Source organism: Aulonocara sp. 'chitande type north' Nkhata Bay, linkage group LG14 (assembly GCF_057382095.1).
Source record: "Aulonocara sp. 'chitande type north' Nkhata Bay isolate Kocher_YH1m ecotype deep benthic linkage group LG14, A_spYH_male_GT1.1, whole genome shotgun sequence".
NCBI lineage: Eukaryota > Metazoa > Chordata > Actinopteri > Cichliformes > Cichlidae > Aulonocara > Aulonocara sp. 'chitande type north' Nkhata Bay.
The window spans coordinates 11,433,722-11,458,527 of record NC_141357.1 but is presented as its reverse complement, the minus strand read 5'-3'; the positions used below and the strand labels follow the sequence as shown (position 1 = coordinate 11,458,527).

Here is a 24,806-nt window from a genome sequence, read left to right as displayed (position 1 = left end):
GAAATCCTGGAGAACTATTCCTCCACTCCATTTTAAAGAATTACAAGAACATCTGGATCCTTGGAAGCAAAATATAAACAAATCTGGGTTAGCTCAGGACTTTCGTGAATTCTGTAGCTAGAGAGTGACAAAAATGAGGAAAATAAAATCCAATGAGCAACAACTTTTACCTTAATAGAATCTCCAAAACATTGGAAAATCCCTTAGAGATTTTTAGGGTAAAAGCGCAGAAAGCTTTAGCTCAAGATGGACAGCTATGTTCTAGTTTTTCTAGCAGCACTGTCCACAGACAAGAATTGCTGCAAATGCACACAAATGTGTGACGTAGATCCACATGGGCTAATGGAAGCTTTTCTGTCCCCACATCAGAGCTTGTGACAGAAAAAAATCTTTCCTGCATCATCTATGTGAAGTGCAAAGAGAAAAAAAATATTCAGAGGATTTGTCCATTACTCTCTGTAACATCCCTGGATCCTCGGAGAGGCCGTGTGCACCGCACCAGATCGGTGTTGCATGATTAAGTGTATAGATAAACGTAATCCTTTTTCATCCATATGTTTTAGGGCTACAGCACAAAACTCTATATTGTCCTCACAACGTCTTTCACGTCATAGCTTCTGTGTGGAATGCAGAGCACAATGCAAACCAGCAGTGACTTAAGCTGGAATGAATGAGATTACACATGCAATATTTATTGTGTCTCTCAGAGACTATCCGAACCATAGCCATGTACGGCGCAGCTCATTTTCTCTGACAGCTTTGCGTTGCGTGATAGCCCACCTTAATAACTTGCGCGTGAATGGAGTTGACTTTTCCATATCAGTTTAATGTATGCCTTGTTTCAGCTGGTGCTTTCAAGTCAACTCTATTTGCTGGAGTGAAGCATCAAGTAAAAAGGTTGCAGAAAGTGCTCTGGTTGCCATGTAAGATTGGAAACGCCCCCCCAAACATTCATGCATTATAAAGCATTTTTCTCAACAATTACTTGTTAACATGTTAATATCAGTGGGTATATTTATTGTCATGGTTGATACATATGTTTGTTGTGTCTGTTTGACTGTGTGCGTGTGTGCATCTTCATTACTAGACAGTGGGGGTGGGTGGAGGTAATTAGAGCAGCTGGAATCTGAATGCTCTATATGATGAGCTGCTAAACTTTAAATTATAGACTTTCCTCCCTGCGGCACTCTCTGTACATCTGTGTGTTTTGGTAGGTGGGGGAGGGGTGTCTACAAAATATGCTTGCAGATTAAGCGCTAACCTCCATATGTGTGCCATTGCATATCGTCTATGTTTGTGCGCTTTTGTGTGAGCCTGTGTTTGTGTGTGTGTGTCCTCCCACATGGTCCAGGTGGCAAAAGGAGGCATCCCTTCCGGCTTCCACTGTGAGCACACAAACACACACACACTCAGAAGCTCACTCCGGTGGATGACTGCACGTTTCTACGGATGATTAGATTACGTAAGAAAACACTGCAGAGCCCTAATAGTTGGTAAACCCAGATTACGCAGGATTATCATCCCTTTTGCTCCGCCTCTGTTCTCCCCCTGCATGTGTGTACAGGGAGAGTGGATGGCGGCGGGAGTGAGGATGAAGCAGGAGGATGGGGTTGGGAGGGAAGGGGCTATGTGTGTGGGATGGGGTGAATGATGCCGCAAACACCAGAGCCAGATGGGACAGAACCCCTAAGCAGCTTAGAGTCACAGTAATCACGCAGGCTAAGTTTCCATCAATGGTGTATGTGAATGTTTGGGTATGTATGTGTGTGTGTTTATGTGTGTTGCATGCATGTACGTCATACATTAAACTGCCAGGGCATAGACGGATGCTCTTGCTCACTCTGCTGAGTCTGGAGAAATGTGAAAAAGAGAAAGAGGTTGAATAAGCGATGAAGCAAATGTTCCCATGCAATCACGATATTAGTGAGGACAGGGAGCGAGTGGGAGAGAGAAGCTGATGGGGAGGGTGTGTTAGCAGTGTGGGAAGTGATAATGGAGACGAGCAGGTCAGAAAGGAGGTATTATTTCCTCTCTGCACCAGTGAGATGTTACAGAAGCAGCCGGGTTGGATACAACAGTGTGTGTGCATGCGTGTGTGCGTTCGACACCACATGGATATCAACCTCAGGGGGATGAGGAATCAATTACCCTCTGCCAATGCCAATCAGCTTTGAATTCCTGTAGAAACTTGATCACTGGATGTCCACATTCCCAAACATGCAGAAATTACATGTACTGTCAGTGGAGTCGGGAATATTAAAGGACAGACAGGCACAGAGAGCTGGATGAGAGGCAGCAGTTTTGGGAAGCATCAGTGGTGTCTCCCAGATTTGGAAGATCCCCTCGTGAAAGAGTGTAACAAGAATGTGGAAAAAGATGGGCAGGTGGGTGGGGGACCAAAGTGGGAATAAGCAAAGTGTGTGGAGAAGGTCTGAATGTCTGGATATAAGGCAGGAAGGCATGTTTTTTTGTGCTTTCAGAAGAGATCTGAGAACAAATATGATAACATACTAGGAGCTTTTAAAATATAAACATGTGTGATGCATAAGCAAATTAAGACTCCCCTTTTCAAAGCTTCTGTTCCTCCCAGCACAGTGAAAGAGACAGAGAGAAAAAGCTAACTGTAAAACCCTGGAGAGAAGCTTGCATAGATGTATTTACCTACATGAATATTCAATAGTGGAGCTGCAGCACTTCACAAAGGGAAGTAATCACTGATTTATTTATTAGTGTTTTTGACATGCTATGCAATTATGCCACCACAGGCGAGGTGCTAGGCTCTCTGCCCCAAAGCTGCAGGGCACACGCACGACACTGATTGGGTTTGAAGTTGAACTATTGATTTTAATGGATCAATGGTGATGATTGTTCTGGTGCAGACATAATCACAGTGATCAATAAATGATGGATAAATTACATGCTTCCTTCAGCTGTGTTCGAATTACTCACTGTGTTTCATTTTTAGTACCAAGCCTCTCCAAAGGAATCAGTCGTCACTAATTTTTGAGCTTCTTTGTTCCTTTTATTTCGTCTGAATGCAAAAATCAACCACTGTTCTCCACCTCACATAACCTTTACTTTGCTTTCAGCATATTCCCATCTCCCATCTCATCCTTTCATTTTTCCCTTCTCTCCAGAGAAGTGGGTGATGACAGCTAGCCCCACTCTCCTCTCATTGAACATTCAGCTTTGCTTTTGATGGAATTAATTTGAATGTAAATGATGCTCTGATGGGAATGCTTTTATTGGCCCCACTACAAAATTTCACACAGAGATAGCACCCGCACTAACCCCACTGATGCATAAGTCAGTCCACTGGGAGGGAGAGAAAAACAACAAAATGCTCCCACAATATGGAGCTATTACTATCCCTGGCGACATTAACAAGCGTGAAACATAATGAAATTACGTTTTCAGTCAGTAGATTTAGTCAATGACTTGATCAATAAATGTCTTCCTTGTTAATTTGTACTCTGTAGGAAATAGTTGTTTGTGTCGTAACTTATGACTCTCCAAGGATGGGTGCGTGGCTTCAAAAAAACAAAAGTTTTACAGCACTGTGTTAACAATTTACAGAGGTATGTAATGAATTACAGGAAAAAGAAAAAACGAAATGAGAAGAAAAGAACACGATGAAGAACAAGATCGAAAAAGCACAGGCGAGATCAAAGTGTGTGAAAAGAGGCATAAAAAAATGTATTAAAGAGAGTATTCATGCCATTTTTCAGTGTGATTGAGTGTGTGTGTGTTTGTGTGGTTTGGATTGTTTTCCATCTCTTTATGTGCATGATCAAAGAAGCTGTAAAGAAGCTGTTTTCGCAGTTGTTGATAGTTGAGTGATCAGCGGTTTTGTAAGGGGGTTTTCGTGTGTGTGGCGTACTTGTTAAAGTGGGATTTGACAGGTGGGAGAACCCTAAGATATGGTGTAGTGGTACATCTGGGATAAATGACTCACCTCAAAATAACTCCCAAAATTCATTTGTATGTGAGCTCCGGTGCACTTGTTTTCTTTGTTGACAAGCTTTGTGATCAGCTGGCCTCTGCTGCTGTTGTGGTTCTGAGGTTTGCTCCTCTTTGTGTATTTAGCCAGCTGGATTCTGAGAATTATTAGCAGATTTTTCATAGGTTGTCATACTGCTGGCTGCTTGCCAACACCTAGTAATATCAAGATGGAGTATGGCAAATTAAGTCAGTCATAGTCTGTGCTTCAACGGGCCAAAATTAGTCGAATTTAAACTGTTCCATAGCACTATATTTGAACAAGCTGACTATAACAACAAGCTAACTTTATAAGCTAACTTTATCCTACCTAATGCTAACACCGAGTGTCCTAAACATCGAACTTTTCCTCTGACAAGTAGTTTGATTACACCTCATATGACAGTTTATTCACTTATTGGTAATGGTAGAGCCACTCTAAAGAATTTTTAAGTAACACCAGCTAACAGTTGCTAAAACTGTCAAAAACATTAGCGCTAATCGAGGTTAAAATTCAGGATATCCTCTTCAACTCACCTTTGTATCATTGTCATCGGTCAGAAATGACCTTTATTTACTCAATGATGCATATTAGACTCCTTTACAGCCTCCTTCAGAATAAATAGATGTGGGTGCCTTGTACCCTACCCCTCATAGCATACACTCTCTAAAGATTAATGATGACCAGAGAGTTTGAGGTCATTCAGGAACAACAACATAAAATATCACAAATATTTAAATGATACATACCATTTTCTTTATTGCCGATTGACTGATATGGGCTGTTATGGGGTCAAAAATGTTAATTTTAAATTTCTTCCAGTGTATCATCTAGTCTGTACTAAGCAGTCCATAACCATGAATATAGTCATTTTTTTTCTTCATCGTTCTCCCCTTTTTGCATTTCTTTATCTTTGAAAGTGAAGTTAACATACTCTGATGTTACTAATGTGCTCTCCAACTGGGAAATACTAGTGAATTAGCCAGAAAGAAAGATAGAAAGATTAATAATAAAAATGCAATACTAAGGGACAGTCCTTTCAGATTAGGTAAAATAATATTGACAGATTCATCAGAATTGAAATTGGTCATTTTTTGACCTTGTAGATGACAGAAGTGCTCTTCATCAAAAACACATGAGAAAACTGACAAAAGCAACAACATGTAAAACTGTTATTTAAGTCATGGGATCATGTAACACATGGTGCTCTCCCTCTTTATGGCTCTCTGCTGATTTCCTTTGTCTATTTATCTTCTCTGACCTCCCTATGCAGAGCCTCAAAATAGGGTCTTTGAACATTAATGGTGGGAGAGACAGGCGTAAAAGGGCATCAATCTCTGAAATTGCTCCTCAAAAAAGAATTGATGAGCTGGTTTTTGCAGGAGACATGTACTAATTCAATAGAGTGTTCATATGCCCTTAGCCATGGTGCAAGCTTTCACACAGGGATAGCTGTTTTGTTTAGACAAGCTGCAAATACAAGTGTTTTGTTTGTTACTGAGGTGGTAAAAGGTCAGCTGCTGGTTGTCACAACAGAAGTTGAAAACCATGTGTTCTGCCTTGTTAATATGGCCCTAAACAAAGAACCAGTAAGAGTTTTTATTTTACCAAAACTGCAAAATGAGCTAAATAATTTCAAATGGGATCACTTAATAATATGCAAAGAATTCAAGTATGGCCTAGACTAGATGGAGTGAGTGCTCCATCCACTGCCAGAGTCTATCAGGACCATTGATGGAGGGTTACATGTTGAGTTAAAGACTTTGCAGCCATCTGCTGCAGGAGAAGAGGTTGTTGTTGGGCTGTTTCCTGTAGAAGAAAGTGAAGGAAAGTCTTATCAGGCAATTCCTCCAGGTGAAGTATTTGGATGCCCTGCGCACCATGTTTTTCCAACCTGGACGGATGTGTGGTCCCAAGCAGGCAAATTGCCACAAAATGACTAACCAGATTGAAATGAGGGACTAACTTTGGTCAAAAAAGAATTTGGAAGGAATTAAGGAGATCTTTCCTTGAATGTGCAAAGACAAAAGAGTTGCTACTCCAATAATGAAAAGGGTTCTGACTGTGCCTTGAATCTGTGGCACAAACTTATTGCTACTACCAAGAAATTTAAATGGAGTTTCAAAGGTTCCTCCAGGACCTTTCCTGATCTGGTTACTGGGTTCATGCATTTGCCTTCTACCTGCATGTGCTAAAAATGTGGGTCAGGCTTAATCTCAATATACATTACTTCTGCTGAGGAGTGCCAAAAATCTTTTCCTGTTTTTCTTCTGACATGGACCTTGTTGGACCATAGTCATTCTACAGTCCTTGCAAACAGTGTAAGATGCCCATGGTCTCCAACTCCAGGTCTCCAACCTCATAAAAGATGCAACAAACTGTGCCACATGGTAAGATACCAGCAACACCCAGAGTGTCAATATAGCTCCTGTAAGGCTGATAAACAGAAATTATGCTGCACCGCCATAATTTCTGAGAGCTTTTACAGGCGATAGATACATAGAGTCTGACCATTGCACTGGAGAGAGAGAGTGCCCAGGTAAGAGGGCGTGGCAGGGGGTAGGCCAGTTGCTACTGTTTACTGTTTTCTTTGGTTCAGGTTTTAAACCTGTTTACTCTTATTGCTCTACTGTTCTCTTGCAATGAAAACACAGAATCTCCCACTCTCATATTCTTGTCCACTCTCTTAATATTTAAGCGTTGTGTCCATATTTCATTCTTCACCCATTCATATGCCACTTGTCTTTCATTTAGTCCTTTCTTGTCTCTTGTCTAAATATTTCTCTTATACACAAAAATCTCCCCATCTTTCACCCCCTTTACAGTACTAGCAGCTTATTACCAACTAACTCACATCTCATATTAAATATAATGTTGCTGTAGTTAAAGAGAAAATTGAAAAGTTTCATTATCCATTGGGCATAAGTTGAGAGAAAACTGTAAAGCTGCAGTAAAAGTACGCAGTCATACTCCACACAATCTATATTAGTACGTCTCATGGTCATATAAAATAGATCCACAGTTCATACTTTGCTAACATCCACATTGAACCCCCTTCCCACTAATCACTGTGGTTTATGATCACGCTCATCCCTTCATGTTCAGAGGTCTGACATGACATTCACCATTCCACCACTTTTACATCACCATTGATTTCCAGTATCCTCCCAAAGTGAGCCCTAGGCCTATTCACCCTAGGCATCATACATCACCCAGTATTAAGGCTTCACCTTTTATATTGCTCACCCTATATCATGATATCTCTTACAGACACCTCTGCCTTTATGTCTCTCTCAGCTCCCGTGATTCGTAACCGATGCCTCTCTGGATCGCCAATTATCTCCCCCTGTGAAAAAGACAGGTGTATTTTTGAAAGAAATATGCCTTAGTGTGGCACAGGTTTTAAAAAATTTATCTGCCTTTTCAATCATTCAAGCACCCCACCTTCCCTGAGTCCTTACTTTTTCAACTATATGGGCTGGACAAGGATGTATGAATCAGTTAGAATGACACTTTGAAGCTTTGTAAATCCCGCTCTTCTTCTTTGACTCTCCTTAGAACGAGGTATAAGAATCTCATAATATCTTTTAGAAATCTTTATGCGCTCACTGTTCTCTCCGGGCCTCTTTGAGACAGGAATAGACTGATGAAGTGTGTGACTGCCTCCACAGTAATTATGTGATGAATGCGTTCATTTTGTGTGTTGCCCCGAGCGGTGAATAGCTCATCTGATTATTGAGGGGTGTGTTCTTTGTCTGTGTGTGTTTGTAATAATAGAAAGTCTGAAACCAAAGATCTCAAAGAAAGAGAGCAATATTTGCCCTGTCGGCTGTTGACTTTACCGACTACAAAAAACAATAAGAATCGTAAATCAAAGAATCAGTAGGTTTCCACATAGCTACCCATTTTCAGTTAAAACACCTTTTCCCCCCTCTTTTTGCTGCAGGAGAAACGTTAAGTCTAACACATCAAGCCTTTAACATTTTAAACCCCTTAGATGGATGTTAAGCTCCCATTAATAATATAGCCGACTTTGCTGTCCAGCTTTGTATGGATTTTCTTTCACATACGGGAAATAGTAAGAGGCGGAAAGTGACAGAAGTAAAGAAACTGAGCCGCAGAGATGGATCACAGCAGGATAATAGCTCCCATATCTAGCCCCCGAATAGACCTACGTCACTGTTGGCCACCAACGACTAAGGCTAAAGCAAACATACCTGTGAAGCATTTGGAGTGTGACAGGTAAGAGCTTTGATTCAAAATGCTTGATCTGTGACTCTTTGCCTGAGATCTACCTGCCGCTGGTGTGTAAATGAGCGAATGAGATGCTAATTTTGTATTTTAAAATTTGACACATGACCCTTCCTTCAGCGCATTTAGACCGTAAGGCAAAAAACTAAAAAGCAATAACCTCCTAAGACCCGAACCCTTCCACGGCATGCATTTTTAATTTCTCTTTGATATTTGGGCTGATTGGGACCTGATGAATGTAAAAACGAAGAATGACAAAAAATTTTTTTTACCTGATTTTCATTTCTGAGAAAAATGAGAGCCACTTATGAGGATATTTGTTTAAAATTCCGATAGAACAGTAGCAGTATAATGTCCTCGTAAGTGGATATCAGGCCCTTGTAGAGCAAAATTGAGTATTTTGGTCTAAATAACCCAAAATGTGATGTCCACATATGTGGATGCCAGGTCCTAGGAGGTTAAAATTACACAGTTGAATATTCATCTGATACTCGTTACCCTTTTGGTGTTTTTTTTCCATTCCTCATTTTTCATTGGTAAAATGGCTCTAAAGGCTATGTGTGGGAATCCTGATGTGAGTGTTTACAGTGGCTTGCAAAAGTATTCGGCCCCCTTGAACTTTTCCACGTTTTGTCACATTACAGCCACAAACATGAATCTATTTTATTGGAATTCCACGTGAAAGACCAATACAAAGTGGTGTAAATGTAAGAAGTGGAACGAAAATCATACATGATTCCAAACATTTTTTACAAATAAATAACTGCAAAGTGGGGTGTGCGTAATTATTCAGCCCCCTGAGTCAATACTTTGTAGAACCACCTTTTGCTGCAATTACAGCTGCCGGTCTTTTAGGGTATGTCTCTACCAGCTGTGCACATCGAGAGACTGAAATCTTTGCCCATTCTTCTTTGCAAAACAGCTCCAGCTCAGTCAGATTAGATGGTCAGCGTTTGTGGACAGCAGTTTTCAGATCTTGCCACAGATTCTCGACTGGATTTAGATCTGGACTTTGACTGGGCCAGTCTAACACATGGGTATGTTTTGTTTTAAACCATTCCATTGGTGCCCTGGCTTTATGTTTAGGGTCGTTGTCCTGCTGGAAGGTGAACCTCCGCCCCAGTTTCAAGTCTTTTGCAGACTCCAAGAAGTTTTCTTCCAAGATTGCCCTGTATTTGGCTCCATCCATCTTCCCATCAACTCTGGCCAGCTTCCCTGTCAATGCTGAAGAGAAGCACCCCCAGAGCATGATGCCGCCACCACCATGTTTGACAGTGGGGATGGTGTGTTCAGAGTGATGTGCAGTGTTAGTTTTCCGCCACACATAGCATTTTGCATTTTGGCCCAAAAGTTCCATTTTGGTCTCATCTGACCAGAGCACCTTCTTCCACATGTTTGCTGTGTCCCCCACATGGCTTGTGGCAAACTGCAAACGGGACTTCTTATGGTTTTCTGTTAACAATGGCTTTCTTCTTGCCACTCTTCCATAAAGGCCAACTTTGTGCAGTGCACGACTAATAGTTGTCCTATGGACAGATTCCCCCACCTGAGCTGTAGATCTCTGCAGCTCGTCCACAGTCACCATGGGCCTCTTGGCTGCATTTCTGATCAGAGCTCTCCTTGTTCGGCCTGTGAGTTTAGGAGGATGGCCTTGTCTTGGTAGGTTTACAGTTGTGCCATACTCCTTCCATTTCTGAATGATCGCTTGAACAGTGCTTCGTGGGATGTTCAAGGCTTGGGAAATCTTTTTGTAGCCTAAGCCTGCTTTAAAATTCTCAATAACTTTATCCCTGACCTGTCTGGTGTGTTCTCTGAGGCCGTCACAGAGCAGCTGTACTTGTACTGACATTAGATTACACACAGGTGCACTCTGTTTAGTCATTAGCACTCATCAGGCAATGTCTATGGGCAACTGACTGCACTCAGACCAAAGGGGGCTGAATAATTACGCACACCCCACTTTGCAGTTATTTATTTGTAAAAAATGTTTGGAATCATGTATGATTTTCGTTCCACTTCTCACGTGTGCACCACTTTGTATTGGTCTTTCACGTGGAATTCCAATAAAATTGATTCATGGTTGTGGCTGTAATGTGACAAAAGTTCAAGGGGGCCGATTACTTTTGCAAGCCACTGTATATGAATATTCCACCAGCTCTGGTGTTAAAATGCTGCATGCATTATTTTGTAAATTTATCAGTAGCGATATTTTTTTTCTTTAAACGTAATATTATATCTGATATGTCTGTGTGGGTCATATAATGCATAACACAAACAGGGATTATCAGTACAAAACTCTGCACATTTTGTCTGTGATCTGAATTTTTCTTCGATCACTTGCAGTGGTGGAAGGGCTCTTGTACAGTTTGCATTCAGGATGACCAGTCTGGACTTGAGGCTAAGAACCAGCTCATTATGCTGCCAGTCAGTCAGGCCATGAAGAGTCTCAGTGGACCATCACAAGCAAATAGACGTGCAGGAAAGATCAATGGGCGTGTGTTTATCGAGCGGCGAACACCCCCCCCACCCCATTCGTGCACGAGCACACACCTCCACGTAACCACCAAGTCTCTGACCTGCCCCTCTCGACAGCCAGGGTAGTGAAGGTATTGATTTCCCCATATTAATGCATCCTTCATGAGAAGCCCCAGGCAGCAGTGTAGAAGAGAGAGAACAGGAGAGAACAAAGAGGTACAGGATGGATGGAAAAGGAGGAAACTGGAGGAGATAAGAGAAGCAGGAGAAGAAGATGGAATAAAAGTTTAAAGCAGTGTCTGATGCCTCTGATACTCTACATCATGCTCAAACAGAATTTAGATACCACGACTAAGCTAGGCATAAGCTAAACTTCAGTGCCCGCTTTGGCCTTTGAAATGTTGAAAAAAAAGTCAAATGAATAGCTTACTGTACTTGTAATGTATTTAAATGTAATGCTATGCTCTGTTTGATTGGTGAGGTCTTCTGAGACAATGGCGGATGCTAATGCTTTCAGTACACACTATTCAGTCACAACATTAAAAACACTTTTGTTGTAGTTGGTGGATAGATCGGCAGTCTGGAGCTAGGATCGGGATATTAGCTGGAGATCATGGGGTTTAAGGGTGGAGCTTATGGGGATCATGGATCTTGTGTATCCTATCAGTGCCTGATTGGACTGTGACCTAGTAGGTTTGTAGGCTGGATCAGTGTCACCAGAACAAATACTTAGGGGACCTTTCAACATTAACATTTTAAAAGTACAATATAGAGAAGGGGTATTGTTGGGGTGATTAGGGCTGATACTAATTCATACTAAAAATTACTCTCTGATTAGATAGAACAGTACTGATGAGAACAGTACTGCAGCACTGGTAAGGCTTCCTTTGGCTGCTCCCTTAGCCGCAAGATTTTTACAAAAAACACAAATTTTTTGTTTTAGGAAAATGTGTAAAAATGTGTCTATGCATACATCTCATGTACAGGTTAAACCAGGATATGAGACACTAAGCTCACCGCACTTCCCAAAATAATGTCGTAAGGCCGACTCATTTACCCTCTCCTTTACAACCCCAGTCAGGTAAAGACTGTGGCTGAGAATTGCTGTTATGTAACGAGTATTTAACCTGGACTCGGTGTGGCTGGAAGAATTCAGTCATGTCAGGGTGTTTAAAACATTAGTGCGTATGGAGGTGGAGTGGATCTGTTCACCCAGTCAAATGAGCAGCACATGCAGCTCCGCGCTCATCAGCTGTTACTTACTACTGCCTTCCTTCACTGGCTCTGCCTCGCCTTTTTTCTCTGTCATGCACTTGCGCTCATGTTTACTCATTTTTTCTTTTCATTGCAAACTCCCTCTTTGTGAGGAAGGAGTAGGAGGCATGTTTGCCAGCCATATGGCAGTGCCAGGGGCGTCCGGAGCAGATGTGCTCGGCATCGGGGCTCTGCTCAATCAAGCACATGCGTACTTACACACACAGAGGGAAGCTTATGTGGTGCCTGTTACCGAGGAAGAGGTCACTGACTGACAACGGCATTATCTAACTCCCAAAGTGCTGCCATGGCGGATGCAGGGGTGACAGAGGCTGCACTGAGGTACTTGTGAGGTCTCAGTGAGACTTTAAGTTAAAAGTAAATGAATTTCTTTTAAAATATTTCTCAGCAATTGAAAGTTATAATATAGTGCTGCTGTTTATTAGTTGAAACTGTCATTTATATTTGACTGTACATATGAATTTGGCAATATAATTTGAATTATATTGTATTTGTGATGTGTTGTCGTGCTAAACCAATGGGATACTATAGTAGAGATGTCAGACACATCCTTTTCTCTTCAAACTCTTTACACGAGGCAAGTGAACATCCTGATGACTTGGATCTAACTCATTAGATTGTAAAAAACGTATCTTCAGTGTTCAGAGATTGTTGCGTTTGACTTTCTGGCTTCTTTTGCTGTCTACGAAAGAGTCTTCGTTGCCCAAAGAGCACACAGTCAGCACATTTGTGTTGATTTCTTTTTTTTTTTTAAGAGCTATTTTTTTTGCTGAATCGTAGGAGAACGATGTGGGGCCTGTGCATCTTCGTGTATATGTGTGTGTTACAGTACTGTAAAGTTTCCTCTGAATGAAATGGGATGTAAATTTGACCAGCATGCAGAATGAAAATGCAGGCTCGTTCCCAGTGTTTGCTGAGCCAGCACTTGACCTATATCAAACATTCAAAAGCAGAATATCTATGAAAGTACTCCAATGTTGGTCAACACCTAGTCATAGGCCCACATCGAAAATATTAGGAAAAAAGAAAAAAAGAGCAAAAGTGCCCATACAGAGGCATGTTTGGAGTTTTTTTTCCTTTTCTAAAATCAACATTTCATATGCCCCACAGTTTATACTTCTGAGAGTTATGACAACGCAGAAAGCAGTATAGTGTCTGCCATGTCCTACACTAATATATTTATGAGTAATAAAGGGTACAAGCAGATTTATATGTAAACCCATGTTTTGATACTGAGCAGGAGAAAGCTAAGCTCTTCTATTATTAGAAATGCTTATGTATCGTCAATCACACAATGACATAACACATCATCTGAATTTCAATATGACTTATGAGTGTATTCGCAACTAGAAAATGTCATCCATCCCTCAGCACACTATTCATCATGAGGGCTTCTTTACATTTGGAAATGGGAAATGCTATTTTGAAATAAAATGCACCTCATTCATTCCCTCCTTTGGATTAATGAAAAAAAAAACCATCAAAAGGTGACTGTGATGATCTATGAATGATGTCAGTGAAAGGAGAACAAGAGATTAAAGCATTGTTTTTAATCAATGTTTTTTCCTTCTTCTCTAAGTAACTAAATGCATTGCTTGGCTGTTCACATGTCATAGAGGAATCAGCTTGGAGCAGCTGTGCACGGTGAAAACGACCAACCTTTGAGACATTGGGTGTGTCGGTTTGTGTGCCTATGTGCCGGTAACAGCTGATGAGAGGCAGTCAGTGAGTTTTTAGCTCTTTCAGATATAATATGATCAATAAAAGTGAAAGTAAATACGTAGGAAGCGTGCATGCATTATGAAAGATTTGCTGTTTTTAATTTTGGGGACAGAAGAGTGTTTCCAAGTGAAGGGAGAAAGAAAAAAAGCTGCGAGTTTATCTTTATAAAGTGCATACTTATCATTCCTGTTGCATCTGAAGTACCTGAGTCATTGTTGAATTGGTGACACCTGTAGGTACTATTGGTAATGGCAAATCTTCAAACTGTGGAAGCGCTGAGAGGCAAGTGAGGCAAAATGTAAAAAAAAAAAAGAAATAGAAAAGAAAACTAGTGATCTGTTTTCAAAGTCCCATCAAAATTTAAAAGTTTCAATAGGAAAAAAAAATCTTGCTGTTCATGTTTCCCGTCTCAGTCCTGATGTGCATCAGTGCCCAGTCTTTTAAATAGTAAAAGCACTCATGGAGTAATGCTGTGCCTCTGAATGGAAGCATGCACATAACTGCTGGTGGTGCAACACAGCTTCCTTCCAACACAACTATGAACTACTTTAAACATTGTACAGTTTGTGTGAATAAGTTCTGGGAGATGTTGTTCATCACATCTACTGTCAGTCTGGGTGTCTGCATTAACTTGTATTTAAAAAAAGATTAAAGAAGAAATATTTTAGGATATATTTAAATATATTTGTGACACAGTCAAAAATATCTTAATCAGTGTTGTCAGTCAGCCTATCTGGAAGAAGACATCCTGTCCAGCTACAGGAGAGAAAACAACAGTTTAAATCATATTTACAAAATGCGTCAGTAGATCTCACATCTTCCTTCTTTACTTCTCTAATGAGTTGGAGGTGCACAGCCAGTTCGTCATCATTCAGTATTTCCTGCTCATTTTTAAACTGATCTGCGGATGAATAACAAAAAAATAAGTGTTTCCTTGTTTCGAAGCCCATCTAGAGGGTCACATAATAAGGTCAGTGTATTTCCTGTGACTTTAAAACAATAGTCAGCTTACCAGTGAAATGTTTTTAATGTTAAGCAGCAGCAGAGCAAATTGTGTGGTTTGTAATAGCACTAACTTAACCCTCAGAGAGGCCTCAGAGAATATTATCCAAGTGTCTGGATCACTGTGTTACAGCATTTTTTTTCCAGGAATGTCACCGCTGACACCCAGTTGGTAAAACTACAGATATACTGTATAAATATTATAAATCTTTGAGGAAAGGGGTCTGGTCTGGTCTCTGTCGCATCCCCTGATTTTATTCTTACTGACATTTTGCTGTCTTTTGGTAGCAGTTCCAGCTTATTGCCTCCTGTTTTTTCTATTCAGATCCTGCAAGAGAGAAACAACATTCGCAAACTCATAGTAAAATAATTTTTGTACTAAACATACTAGATCTGTTTAATACAGATGATTATTTGATAGCAGAAGTCTAATTTTAAAGCTCCACATTTTTTATTCCAGCCTTTAACCCTATTTAAATGAAATTTCCCATTCTGCTGAGTGTGTGCATGTGAAATGTTTACACACCCCTTAACTACAATGACCCGCCTGTGATAAAGGATCTCATTTCACATTTTACACTGTCCTGTGTTATACAGTTGCGTGACAAACAACACACTCTTAATTGATGGGCCGTATTTGAAATCCCAGTGATCCATTACATTTTTATTAACACTTAAAAAAAGTAAAGACGTTTCTGGTCAGTTATCTTACTTTCTCTCAAATTGCTGTCAAAAAATACATTCTACAAATTTGTAACAGGAACAGCAATCATTTTTAGATTAACCCAGCAGGCTATCAAGTATGCTATGCTGTGTATTCTAGCCTTTTTCTTTGCTTTCCTCTGCTAATCCACATGTGTCACTGAGTTGAGCTAGAGTTCCTGTTTAAGGTGAGCCATGCAGGAACGGAGGATAAAGCACTATAAACCCTTACCGCCGCAGAACCGTACTGACCAAATCTCCTTCAGAAGTGCTACCACTCCCAGGTGGCTCAGCCGGGGATGGCGGGCTTGAAATCGCTGTCTTCATTCAGAGAACAGCTGTAGTGAGGTTACACAAGAAAGGGCGGTAGATACCGATAAGGAGAGATCAAACCAGGAACAATCAGTGAGAAAGGCAGCAAAGAAAAGAACAAAGGAGGGTAAAGCAAGTTAGAGAAAGAGGAATATCTGCCTACAAGCCAATTACTAGCTGAGGAATCAGACAAGGTTACCTTAGGCTAAATGCTAGTGCTAGGAATAGTCCTCTAGTGTTATCTGATGGTTCTGGCTGGGAGACTGTTAGGCTTTGATTACTGGGTTAACCTGTAACGTCACTGTCACATGACAGCGCAGGAGTCTGACCTTATTTGATGACATAATAATACTGTTGTCGTTAATGAGATAATACTCATTAACGGCAACAAAGGGTATAGTGTTTGGCACTTTCTCACCAAAACCAGTATAGTATCTTCAATGACTAATCCTGTGGCCTGATGTCAACCCAACAGAGCTCACTTCACAGTCACTGAGCGTAAAACTGAATGACCCAAAAACAGGCAGCAACTGAAGACGGATGCAGTGAAGGCCAGGAAGAACAAAGACAGCATTTGGCGATGCCCGTGGCTTGTGGACTTACGGAAGTGTTGACTGAAAAGGATTTTCATTTTTATTAAAGTGCTAAAAACAATCCTTATAATAAAAGTCATGCTGGGCTCTCTGCTTACTTATGACCCTCTTAAATTCAGGAGGTAGGAGTAAAAATACCTGTAATCCCTAAAGAGTGATATACTTTTGTCAAACCTGTTGAATTAAAGCTCCAAGTCTCCACTTTAGTCACATATTGATTGTTTGATTTAAAACCCACTGTGATGGTGTACAGAGGCAAAATTACATAATTGTAAAAACACTTCATCTTTTGAGTGCTGCAATTTTAAGAGCAATGATCTTGCTAACTTACTGTACATGAATACCAGACACAAAGCACGATTGGCTTTTTATGTGGATGCCTTTAGCAGAACCAAGCCATTGTCAACAAGTTAAAAGAGACTTCAAGATGGAAGCTGCCAAACTGCAAAATGGAGTCACACGCCAATCATGTCATCTTACTGGTAGATCAGCACGCTCGCCAGGATGTCAGATTTAGTGCAGACACAGTGACAGGTTTGCCAAATGTGTAAGTCTGCCAGAGCTGGAGCTGCCCCATACAGAGTCAGTATGAAGGCTGCGAGGTGGCTGATGGGTGACGGGGAAAAGAGTGCGTTTCTTTCTAAAAATTCAGGTCTGACTCTTCGGCTGTCACGCGAAACCACGTGGAGCGGCACGCAAAGCTGAGGGTTTTCTTACCTGTTTGTGCTGTCAGGGAGTGTGTGAAGGCTATTTTAGATTAGAGGTGTATGTTTGTGACAATTGTACTACAGTGAAGTTGGTATGTTTTCGGACATTGTGTTTGTGTGTATGTGTGTGTGCATGTGTTTGTGAAGCTGTGTCCAGGGCTGCATGTGCAGAGCCATCTGTTTGCTGCTTTAGCAGCAGTCTTCCAGTGCTCAGGCTTATCTGTGCACGAGGGCAGTGGCCTACTTCAACCTTCTGCTCACTCGGTGCACACAGCCGAGCCACACTAGTTTGGCTGATCACCCGTCAGCTCGATCGCAATAACTTCCCCTCAGTTTATCTACAAAAGTCTTGGGCCCATCACTTAAAACCACTTTTCTTTTTTACTTGTGACTACATTCCACATAATATATGAATTCTTCTACTTGTCCTAGCATTTGATCTTCTCTTCTTAAGAAACTCTGCAGGTGTGGATGGTGGCATGCTAGGATGGTAGTATGATGACATGCCTCCGAGTAGTCCAACATGAAGAGCAAGTCGGAATAAGTGTTTATATGTTTACTTATATATATATATATATATATATATATATATATATATATATATATATATATATATATATATATATATAAGTCAGAAATGTCTGTCTCATCCCAACACCGCCACCATTATTTACATTTTCTCAACTTTTCTGCACATTTGAGTCACTGTAATGCTGAATAGCTTGAGAATTGTGAACTTTATAAGCATCGCTACAACTAACACGTTCAAACGACATGCTTCAGCCTGATGTTTATAGTAGTTTGGGAACACACTAAGCTGTGCTTGTCAGACTCGGTACAGTTTAGAAAAGAGTATTAAGCTATGTAGGCTAGTCAGCGGGCCCTGTTTGGGAGTCGGCTGCTGTGGCTAATGGGTCAGCTGGGATGGGCGGGGCAGGGGATGAGAGAGGATGAGCGAGAGATTTTTAAGGCTCTTTCACTGGGTGAGCGTTTGTCAGACACACTGATGAAGGAATAATTGAGGAAAGGAAAGGAAAGATTAAATGCGCTATGTTATGTGAACAAAACCTCTGCCAGACCCTTGTCTTGTTTTCCTTGTACCTTTGGCCCAGGCCCACTGTGTAAGGGCTCTTTATATGATCGTAGCTCCATTAACGTTTCTGCTAAAGACAAAATTCAAATGGTTTTTGATAGAAGACAGGGCGAGCTTTACGGAAATATTTGGTAATGCTGTCTGAAAACAGACAGAAAACTAAGCTCTGCTAAGATTTTACAGTTTGCTAACTCCTCAACCATTCTGAGCAATTGGGAAAATTCAAACGGTCCCCTAAAGATGGGAACTATTTTGTAAATTTACAGCCAAAATTGAAAGATCGTCCAGGCAGCCTGCATGATACTCAGGTGATAAAGGGTTAAACTGACACCTGTTCTGAGACTTTTAATGACCAAAAATGAGTTTCCCTAGTTCAAGACTTGACCTGAGATGCAAGACAGGTGTGGAGCTGTTTCAGTCAATTGTGTTTAGTTGTTAACAGAGGCTTGTGTGCTCTGAACAAAGTACACAAGACCAACATTTCCTTGTAAAATATGAATGAGGACCTTTAGTAATGCAGTCCCTATGGGCAAGCCTGCCCTAAGCTTCAGTTTGTTTACTCTAAGGCAGAATGTCATCTTCCTTCCAGCTTTAGAGAAAATAGGTAACACTATAAGTTTGCTGTTTTGCTTCAAGCTTAGAAAAAGCTCAAAGGGGAACCAGCTAACCTGCATCTGTCTAACGCAAACAAAACAGCTGATTGACAGAAATGATCAAATCGATCCAACTATAGATAGTATTGATACCAATATTGGTATTGGTATCAGATCGATCTGTGATGAGATCAATACTTTAGTATGTTTCTATCTTCTAAGTTCAGTACATGTACAGTACATCGCTCTTATTATGCAGTCACACTTTAACATTAAATACATGTTAAGCACGAACTATAAAGATAGTGTTAGTGGTCATCTGTAGCTGTTATTTTACCTAGAGGCTATAATCAGATAATATATTAAGCCCACTGAATTGTGGCAAAAAAGTTATTTTATTGAAAATGAAAAATATATTCCTTAGACACAAACTATGAAAAATGCCTGAACAGTTGTGTGTTGACTGCCACGTCTATTTTATTTATAGCCTACAGCACATTTAAACAACAGAAGCTGTTTAGAGACAGGCACATTTCCATTCCACGTCTCCGAAAAACCCAGTTTCAAAATACATGAAAAGCTAAAAGGTATATTTGATTCTGTGAATAACTATTATGGAAAGTAAAAATCACAGTGGTTTAGTGGTTATTAAAATAATTTGATGATGATTCATCTCATAGATCATAGCACACTGCTCTCCCCTACATAACCTGCCTTTGTATGTTTGACAATAATGGCCCTGTATTCACTTGGTATTGGATCAATACCAGAGTTTGCAGTATCGTCCAGCATATATGATAATATTCTTTTTGTAAAAACAAACATTGGTGATTTATTTACCTCTACAAAGAAACAGAGCACCTGCTTCCAACCTTCTGACTTAGCAGAGATACGAGGGTGAAACAACTAAAAGTAGAATTTCCTAAAATTAAATGTTATAGTTTATTAAATTCGACAAACAAAGAATTGACTAGACTTTCAGACATCATTTAATGAAAGTGTCTTTAGAATGGCGTTCATTAATTTTTACCTCAGCAGTGCTGTGAGCACAGCGCTTGATGGGTTGCCATCGAGCAGCTGGGTACACAATTACGCCACCTGAGTTTCGCAAAATAACCTGTCTTTGCCCGCCTGTCGGTTCGCCCTGGTGCAGGCAGTGGCAACAACGCGGGGTCCGCTACTCGCATGTACACAGCTCATCATGAAGCCCCTGGGTGTTCTGCAAAACAACAGGACACGCAGCTCTGTTTGTGTGTGGGCACAGGTGTCGGAATACATGAATCCATGTGCAGATGTATTTGTAACTGTGTGATTAATTTTATGGTTTTTGATGTTAATTTTTTCCCAAGCGCTTGCTGGAGACTCACCTCTATTGTGCATGTGCAGGACACAGAACTAAGTGTGATCCTAGTTACCAACTGTCATCCCTGAAGTAGTAGATATGTGATGCTCTCGCCTCTTAATTGTCTTTGAACAGATTTAAAATAAAGTTGTGTCTTCGCACACGAGTTAATGTGTGCGCTCTTCTCTCTCTTTAGTAATGCCTTTGCTATCATCAATTACTTCACTTAACCAGGTTTATGCATGTATAGGTGTGTGGCTGTCTCTGTGCATTGAGGCTTTCCCAGGGGCTCATCACTGCATCGCGGGCATCTGTTTGAAACTGGAATAAAAGTAGAGCCTATGAATAAAAGAGCCACATGAATAAAATCACAGAATGCAAATGACTTGCCAGGCAGGGATTCTGTGTGTGTGTGTTTGTGTGTGAGCGACTGCGAGTGCAAGAGTGAGAGAGAGGAAGTGTTGCATCCAGCCTGCATTTGTTCTCCATCCAATCATGCCTCCACTTTAGCTTGACTGATAGAGTAAGCACAGAATCAGACACAAAGCTTTTTCTTCTCCGAGGTGCATGCTTTTCTCATGCATTAATCAACAGCGGTTTTGACACTTAACAGAGCCATACTGTTGGTTCTCTCCTTGACTGCTAGCACTGCCTCAGGTGACTTTATCAATTAGGCCTTTCTGGAAACACCGGCATCCTCTCTGCTCCCTCATGTCCTCCTCTGTTTCACTTTCTTTTTTATGATTTGTTGTTTTCTTTTTCTCCTACCTGCCCCTCCTCGCATCGTTCTCGTGTTCTTCTCCTCCACCTACTCATCTGTTACTACTCATACTTCATGCGCGCCAACATTTTTCTTTACTGTACACTCTTTTTTAAAAATTCCTTCCGCATTCCCAACCCAAATCTTATCTAGTCAGCAACTTGTAGTTCCTTTAATGGAAATAACATAGCACAAACATATTCTGTTTTGATTAAATAAAAGCTATTTTTCTCTGAAAATGTAAAATGTGTACGATCCCACAACAATAGAACACTGCCACAGGTGAGTAATACTATAGGAGACAATGCGGCGCTGCTCTGTTACAGTTAAACATAACTGTGGGCAGCCAGGGGTCAGCCTCAGAGATTAGCATAGTTACTCTGTGCAGCTTCGTACCAGTCAGGCTGGCCTCGGCCTCGGGGCGCCTCTGGGCTGGAATTGACAGCAGGAGGGAACGGGATGTTTGTCAACAGGAAAATGATAAAGCTTACGCGGTAAAACCTAGAGAGAGTGATAGCATGTTTACGTCACAACTGTGCACGTTAGCCTGCAGAAATGAACCCTTTCAAGCCAGAATTTTTTTTATTTTTTATTTTTTTGAAAATTAAGTATATATTGTAAAGAATCCCACTGATGATGTAGAAGTCTCCAAAACTCATGTATCAAATGTGATAAATTTGGCCTAAAGGGTTAAAAAAATAGAATGGATGACTCTTTGCTTCACTCAGTGCTGGTCATAAATGCAAAATATCTTAGACTACAGCAAAAATAATGTCAGGACTACTGTATCAAGCCCTGACCTGTCTTTGATTATTTCCTGAAATCAGTTTGTACTTTATTGTTTTCTGCTAGCGATTAGAAAACATGGTTTACCTCAGCCATAGTGGCTCCTTTGGAGCTATAATACAATACTGTACTGATTTTTTATTTAGTTTATTTTTTTTTTAAATGCGGGTGGTCATGTTTGACTGTGTCTGGCTTACTGTTCATCCCTTACATATTGAACCCATTACAGGATGGATTCTGGAAGAGCGACGGTCTACCAGACATGCTTGAGTGAAGCTGGCATAAAGCTTTGGCAGAAGTGTGCGCAATAATGAGGCAATGCCAAGCAATACCATACTTCTCGTCCCTGTCCTTTAGATGTGTCCCCAAAGGGCTAACATACATGTCACCAATGACATGTATTGATTAAAGTCTGAGTGTGTGGATTGTAGTGAGCAGTATGTCACGCATGTGCCTGTGAGTTGAGAGGGCACAGTGCACGGCATATGTACTGCACTGGTTTCGCTGGCACTGCGTGTTGGTGCTTGTTTGTGATGTTTGGTGTGTGTGTGTGTGTGTGTGAGTTTGCTTTGGTCGTGGGAGCTTACAGGCTCTGTGCGCAGAGGTTCCCTAATCCAGTGTTTTGAAATGAGCCCTCCAGCTGTTGTGGGCTTGAGAGACTGCTGCCTTGGAGGGGGCTTACAGATGATAAGATGCTCCTTCTATCTTCATTCCTCTAGGATCTTTAATTCTTTCTTTCTTTCTGTACTTTAGTCTTTCTCTGCCTTTCTGCTTCCCTTAAATCAAGCACATTTAATACCTATGTGGCCACTGAGAAAACACACTTGCACTTGATCTCATGTTGCCAATGCAATCGCGCATTCTTGTTAAGGCCGCAGCTCTTCGCATGAACTTCTTCCTCTGTGCTGTTAATCCCCCATTAAGAACAAAGATTGATTCCTTGCAGAAAGTGAACACTACATACACAGAGGACAGAGGAAGTTCAGATTAGAGCAGCAAGCTAAATCTTTGCTGCTTACTGTTTTTATGACAGGGGCTGCAGATTGCACACGTCAGTCAAGTGAGCAACAACGAAGAATCCCGCGTCTCTAAATATTGCATATAAATGAAATTGCTTGCATTTTTTGTAGGGGTGGGGGGTGACTCTCTTTTTTTATGAGTATATATCTTTGACAAAGCAGAACTGAGTGAAGCAGTTTGAGTGCTGCATATCTCCCCTGGCCCAGCTCTGAGCCTGCAGGGCCTGTTGTGTCTGCCAGCAGAAAGAAAGCGTAGGAAGTCCAGCAGGTTTTGGACAGACAGGCAGAGAGCAACAGGCAGTCTGTCAGCTCGAAAATATTACACTGATATTCAAAAGTAGGCAGAAGCGAGTCAGTAGATGGGAAAAAATTCTTATATTCGTTTCCTTATCATAATGTTAATAATTACTCATATATATTCTATTGCGCAGTGTGGTCATTGCTTGCACTTGGGATCTAGCTTGACTCTTGACTACAAACCATAATTGACATCCTGGTGGTTCCTACTATTGATTAATGCTAAGATCCTCATTTTACATTACCACTGACAAGGGCGATTCACATGACATGATCAATTATCTGTAATCATATCAGCGCATCATCCTCCTCACCGTGTTTAGATAAGATTACTTCCCAATGGGGTTTTTTGGACATGGATACATGCTTGCGGGGGAGATCTAACTTAATTTAGGCTTTAATGTCTTTAGCCGGTCTCGAAATAGGATGCAGCATGTACATATCTGTCTTTGTGGGTCTGTTGTGGATGGCAGCTGAGTCCAGATGAGGAAAGTGGCTCCTTAGTTGTTTACTTTGAGAGGAAGCAACACATCTAACATTACTCTCATCATTCAGTATGCACAGATTCAGACGTTGCTGTTTTAGGAGAGGAATAAAATTAACATCTCGTGACATCTTATCATTTTTTCCCCCATTTAATTGCACATTACGTATTTCATGTGATCCCTCTCAGTGCAGCCTTGTTTGTTAGTTGTCAAAAGCATCTCAGACGAGGAGTTTGGCTCTCAGCAAATCATGTTTGTTTTGCTGTAAAGATGAAAAAGCTGTAAAAAAAATGTCACATATTAAAGATATTGTACATGGCAGCGTTTTAGCTTTGGATTTCTCGTATCGTCTGTCTCTGTGTGTGTGTGTGCGCGTTTCTGTTACTCACACACTAAAGCAAGCGTTCTCATTTTTAGGGATTTAGGGGATCTAATAGCCTTCAGGAAACCTTTTGAAGATGCTGCTTTTCTTACAAAGTGCAAAGATACATCTGTTGGGAGTTTCGGGGAGAATTTCTGAATTTAGACATCTGCTCATCTCTCTCGCTCGCTCTCCCTCTCTTTCTCTCTGTTTCGTTTGGTACTGCATGTGCTTTTCTTTTGAGAATCAAGACGCTGATCACTGACTCTTTTTTTCTCCTGCAGTCTGTGTGCAGGCACTAGATGTGACAATGTCCCAGCGCAGTGTCCAGGTGGCTCGTGGCCAAGCAGCCATCCTGCCCTGCTCCTTTACCACCAGCGCTGCCCTCACCAACCTCAACATCATCTGGATGGTGACACCGCTGTCCAATGCTTACCAGCCAGAGCAGGTATGAACCACTTGCATCCACCCACTGACCTGAGTCATCTTTTACAGCTTTTACAGCTGAGATTAGAGTCACAGGTGTGTTAAAAAGCATAGTCTTCATATTTAGAAGACAGACTTGTGCAGTGCAATTAAGCATGTCAGAGCCTTATTTACTAATCTGAGAGTTTTGCTGTGATTGTTGTAATTAACTGTAGATGTTTGGATGCTGAATTGGTACACAGTCAGTGTTGCCATGCACTCTGCACATCAACTGAAATGTCTGCTTCTGAAATCTTATTTTCTAATGCAACACTACTGTATGCGCATCTTGTGGATGGGTTCCTTACAGTCAATGCAGGTACACGAGAGTTTGCTCTGTTTGAAGGTGTGCTCAGATACAGCGCAAAGAGAATATGAGTGGCTGCAAAAATGCATCACACGTGTAGAGAATGAAACAAGCAAAAGGGAAGTGTCATGTAGCTCTTACATCTTATGGCACGACTCTTTTGTTTATATTTTGCCCCCACAGACCCAGACTATATAACTAATTGTTATTGTGCTCTTGAGGAATAATTCTTTATACTTTCTGAAGGTCTTTTGAGGTTGGATTTCAGCATCAAACTTGA

At 41.0% G+C, this 24,806-nt stretch overlaps 1 protein-coding gene and 1 long non-coding RNA gene across 3 annotated transcripts in view; one reads left to right on the top strand and one right to left on the bottom strand.

Moving 5' to 3' along the window:
• The window catches only part of igsf11 (immunoglobulin superfamily member 11), a 122,926-nt gene that overhangs the window by 74,989 nt on the left and 23,131 nt on the right, over positions 1-24,806 (top strand). The window contains exon 3 of one of the 2 annotated variants that reach the window (XM_086260914.1): positions 24,039-24,202. In XM_086260914.1, coding sequence (XP_086117040.1) covers positions 24,039-24,202 — 164 coding nt within the window. Of the gene's footprint in view, positions 1-24,038; positions 24,203-24,238; positions 24,539-24,806 lie in introns of those variants that run through there. The other variant, XM_086260915.1, reaches the window with a different exon arrangement.
• LOC147314173 (uncharacterized) lies at positions 14,733-16,009 on the bottom strand. Its single transcript, XR_015124597.1, has 3 exons — positions 15,918-16,009; positions 15,639-15,744; positions 14,733-15,032 (listed from the first exon to the last, which is right to left on the bottom strand). It is a non-coding gene; the product is annotated as an uncharacterized LOC147314173 (long non-coding RNA).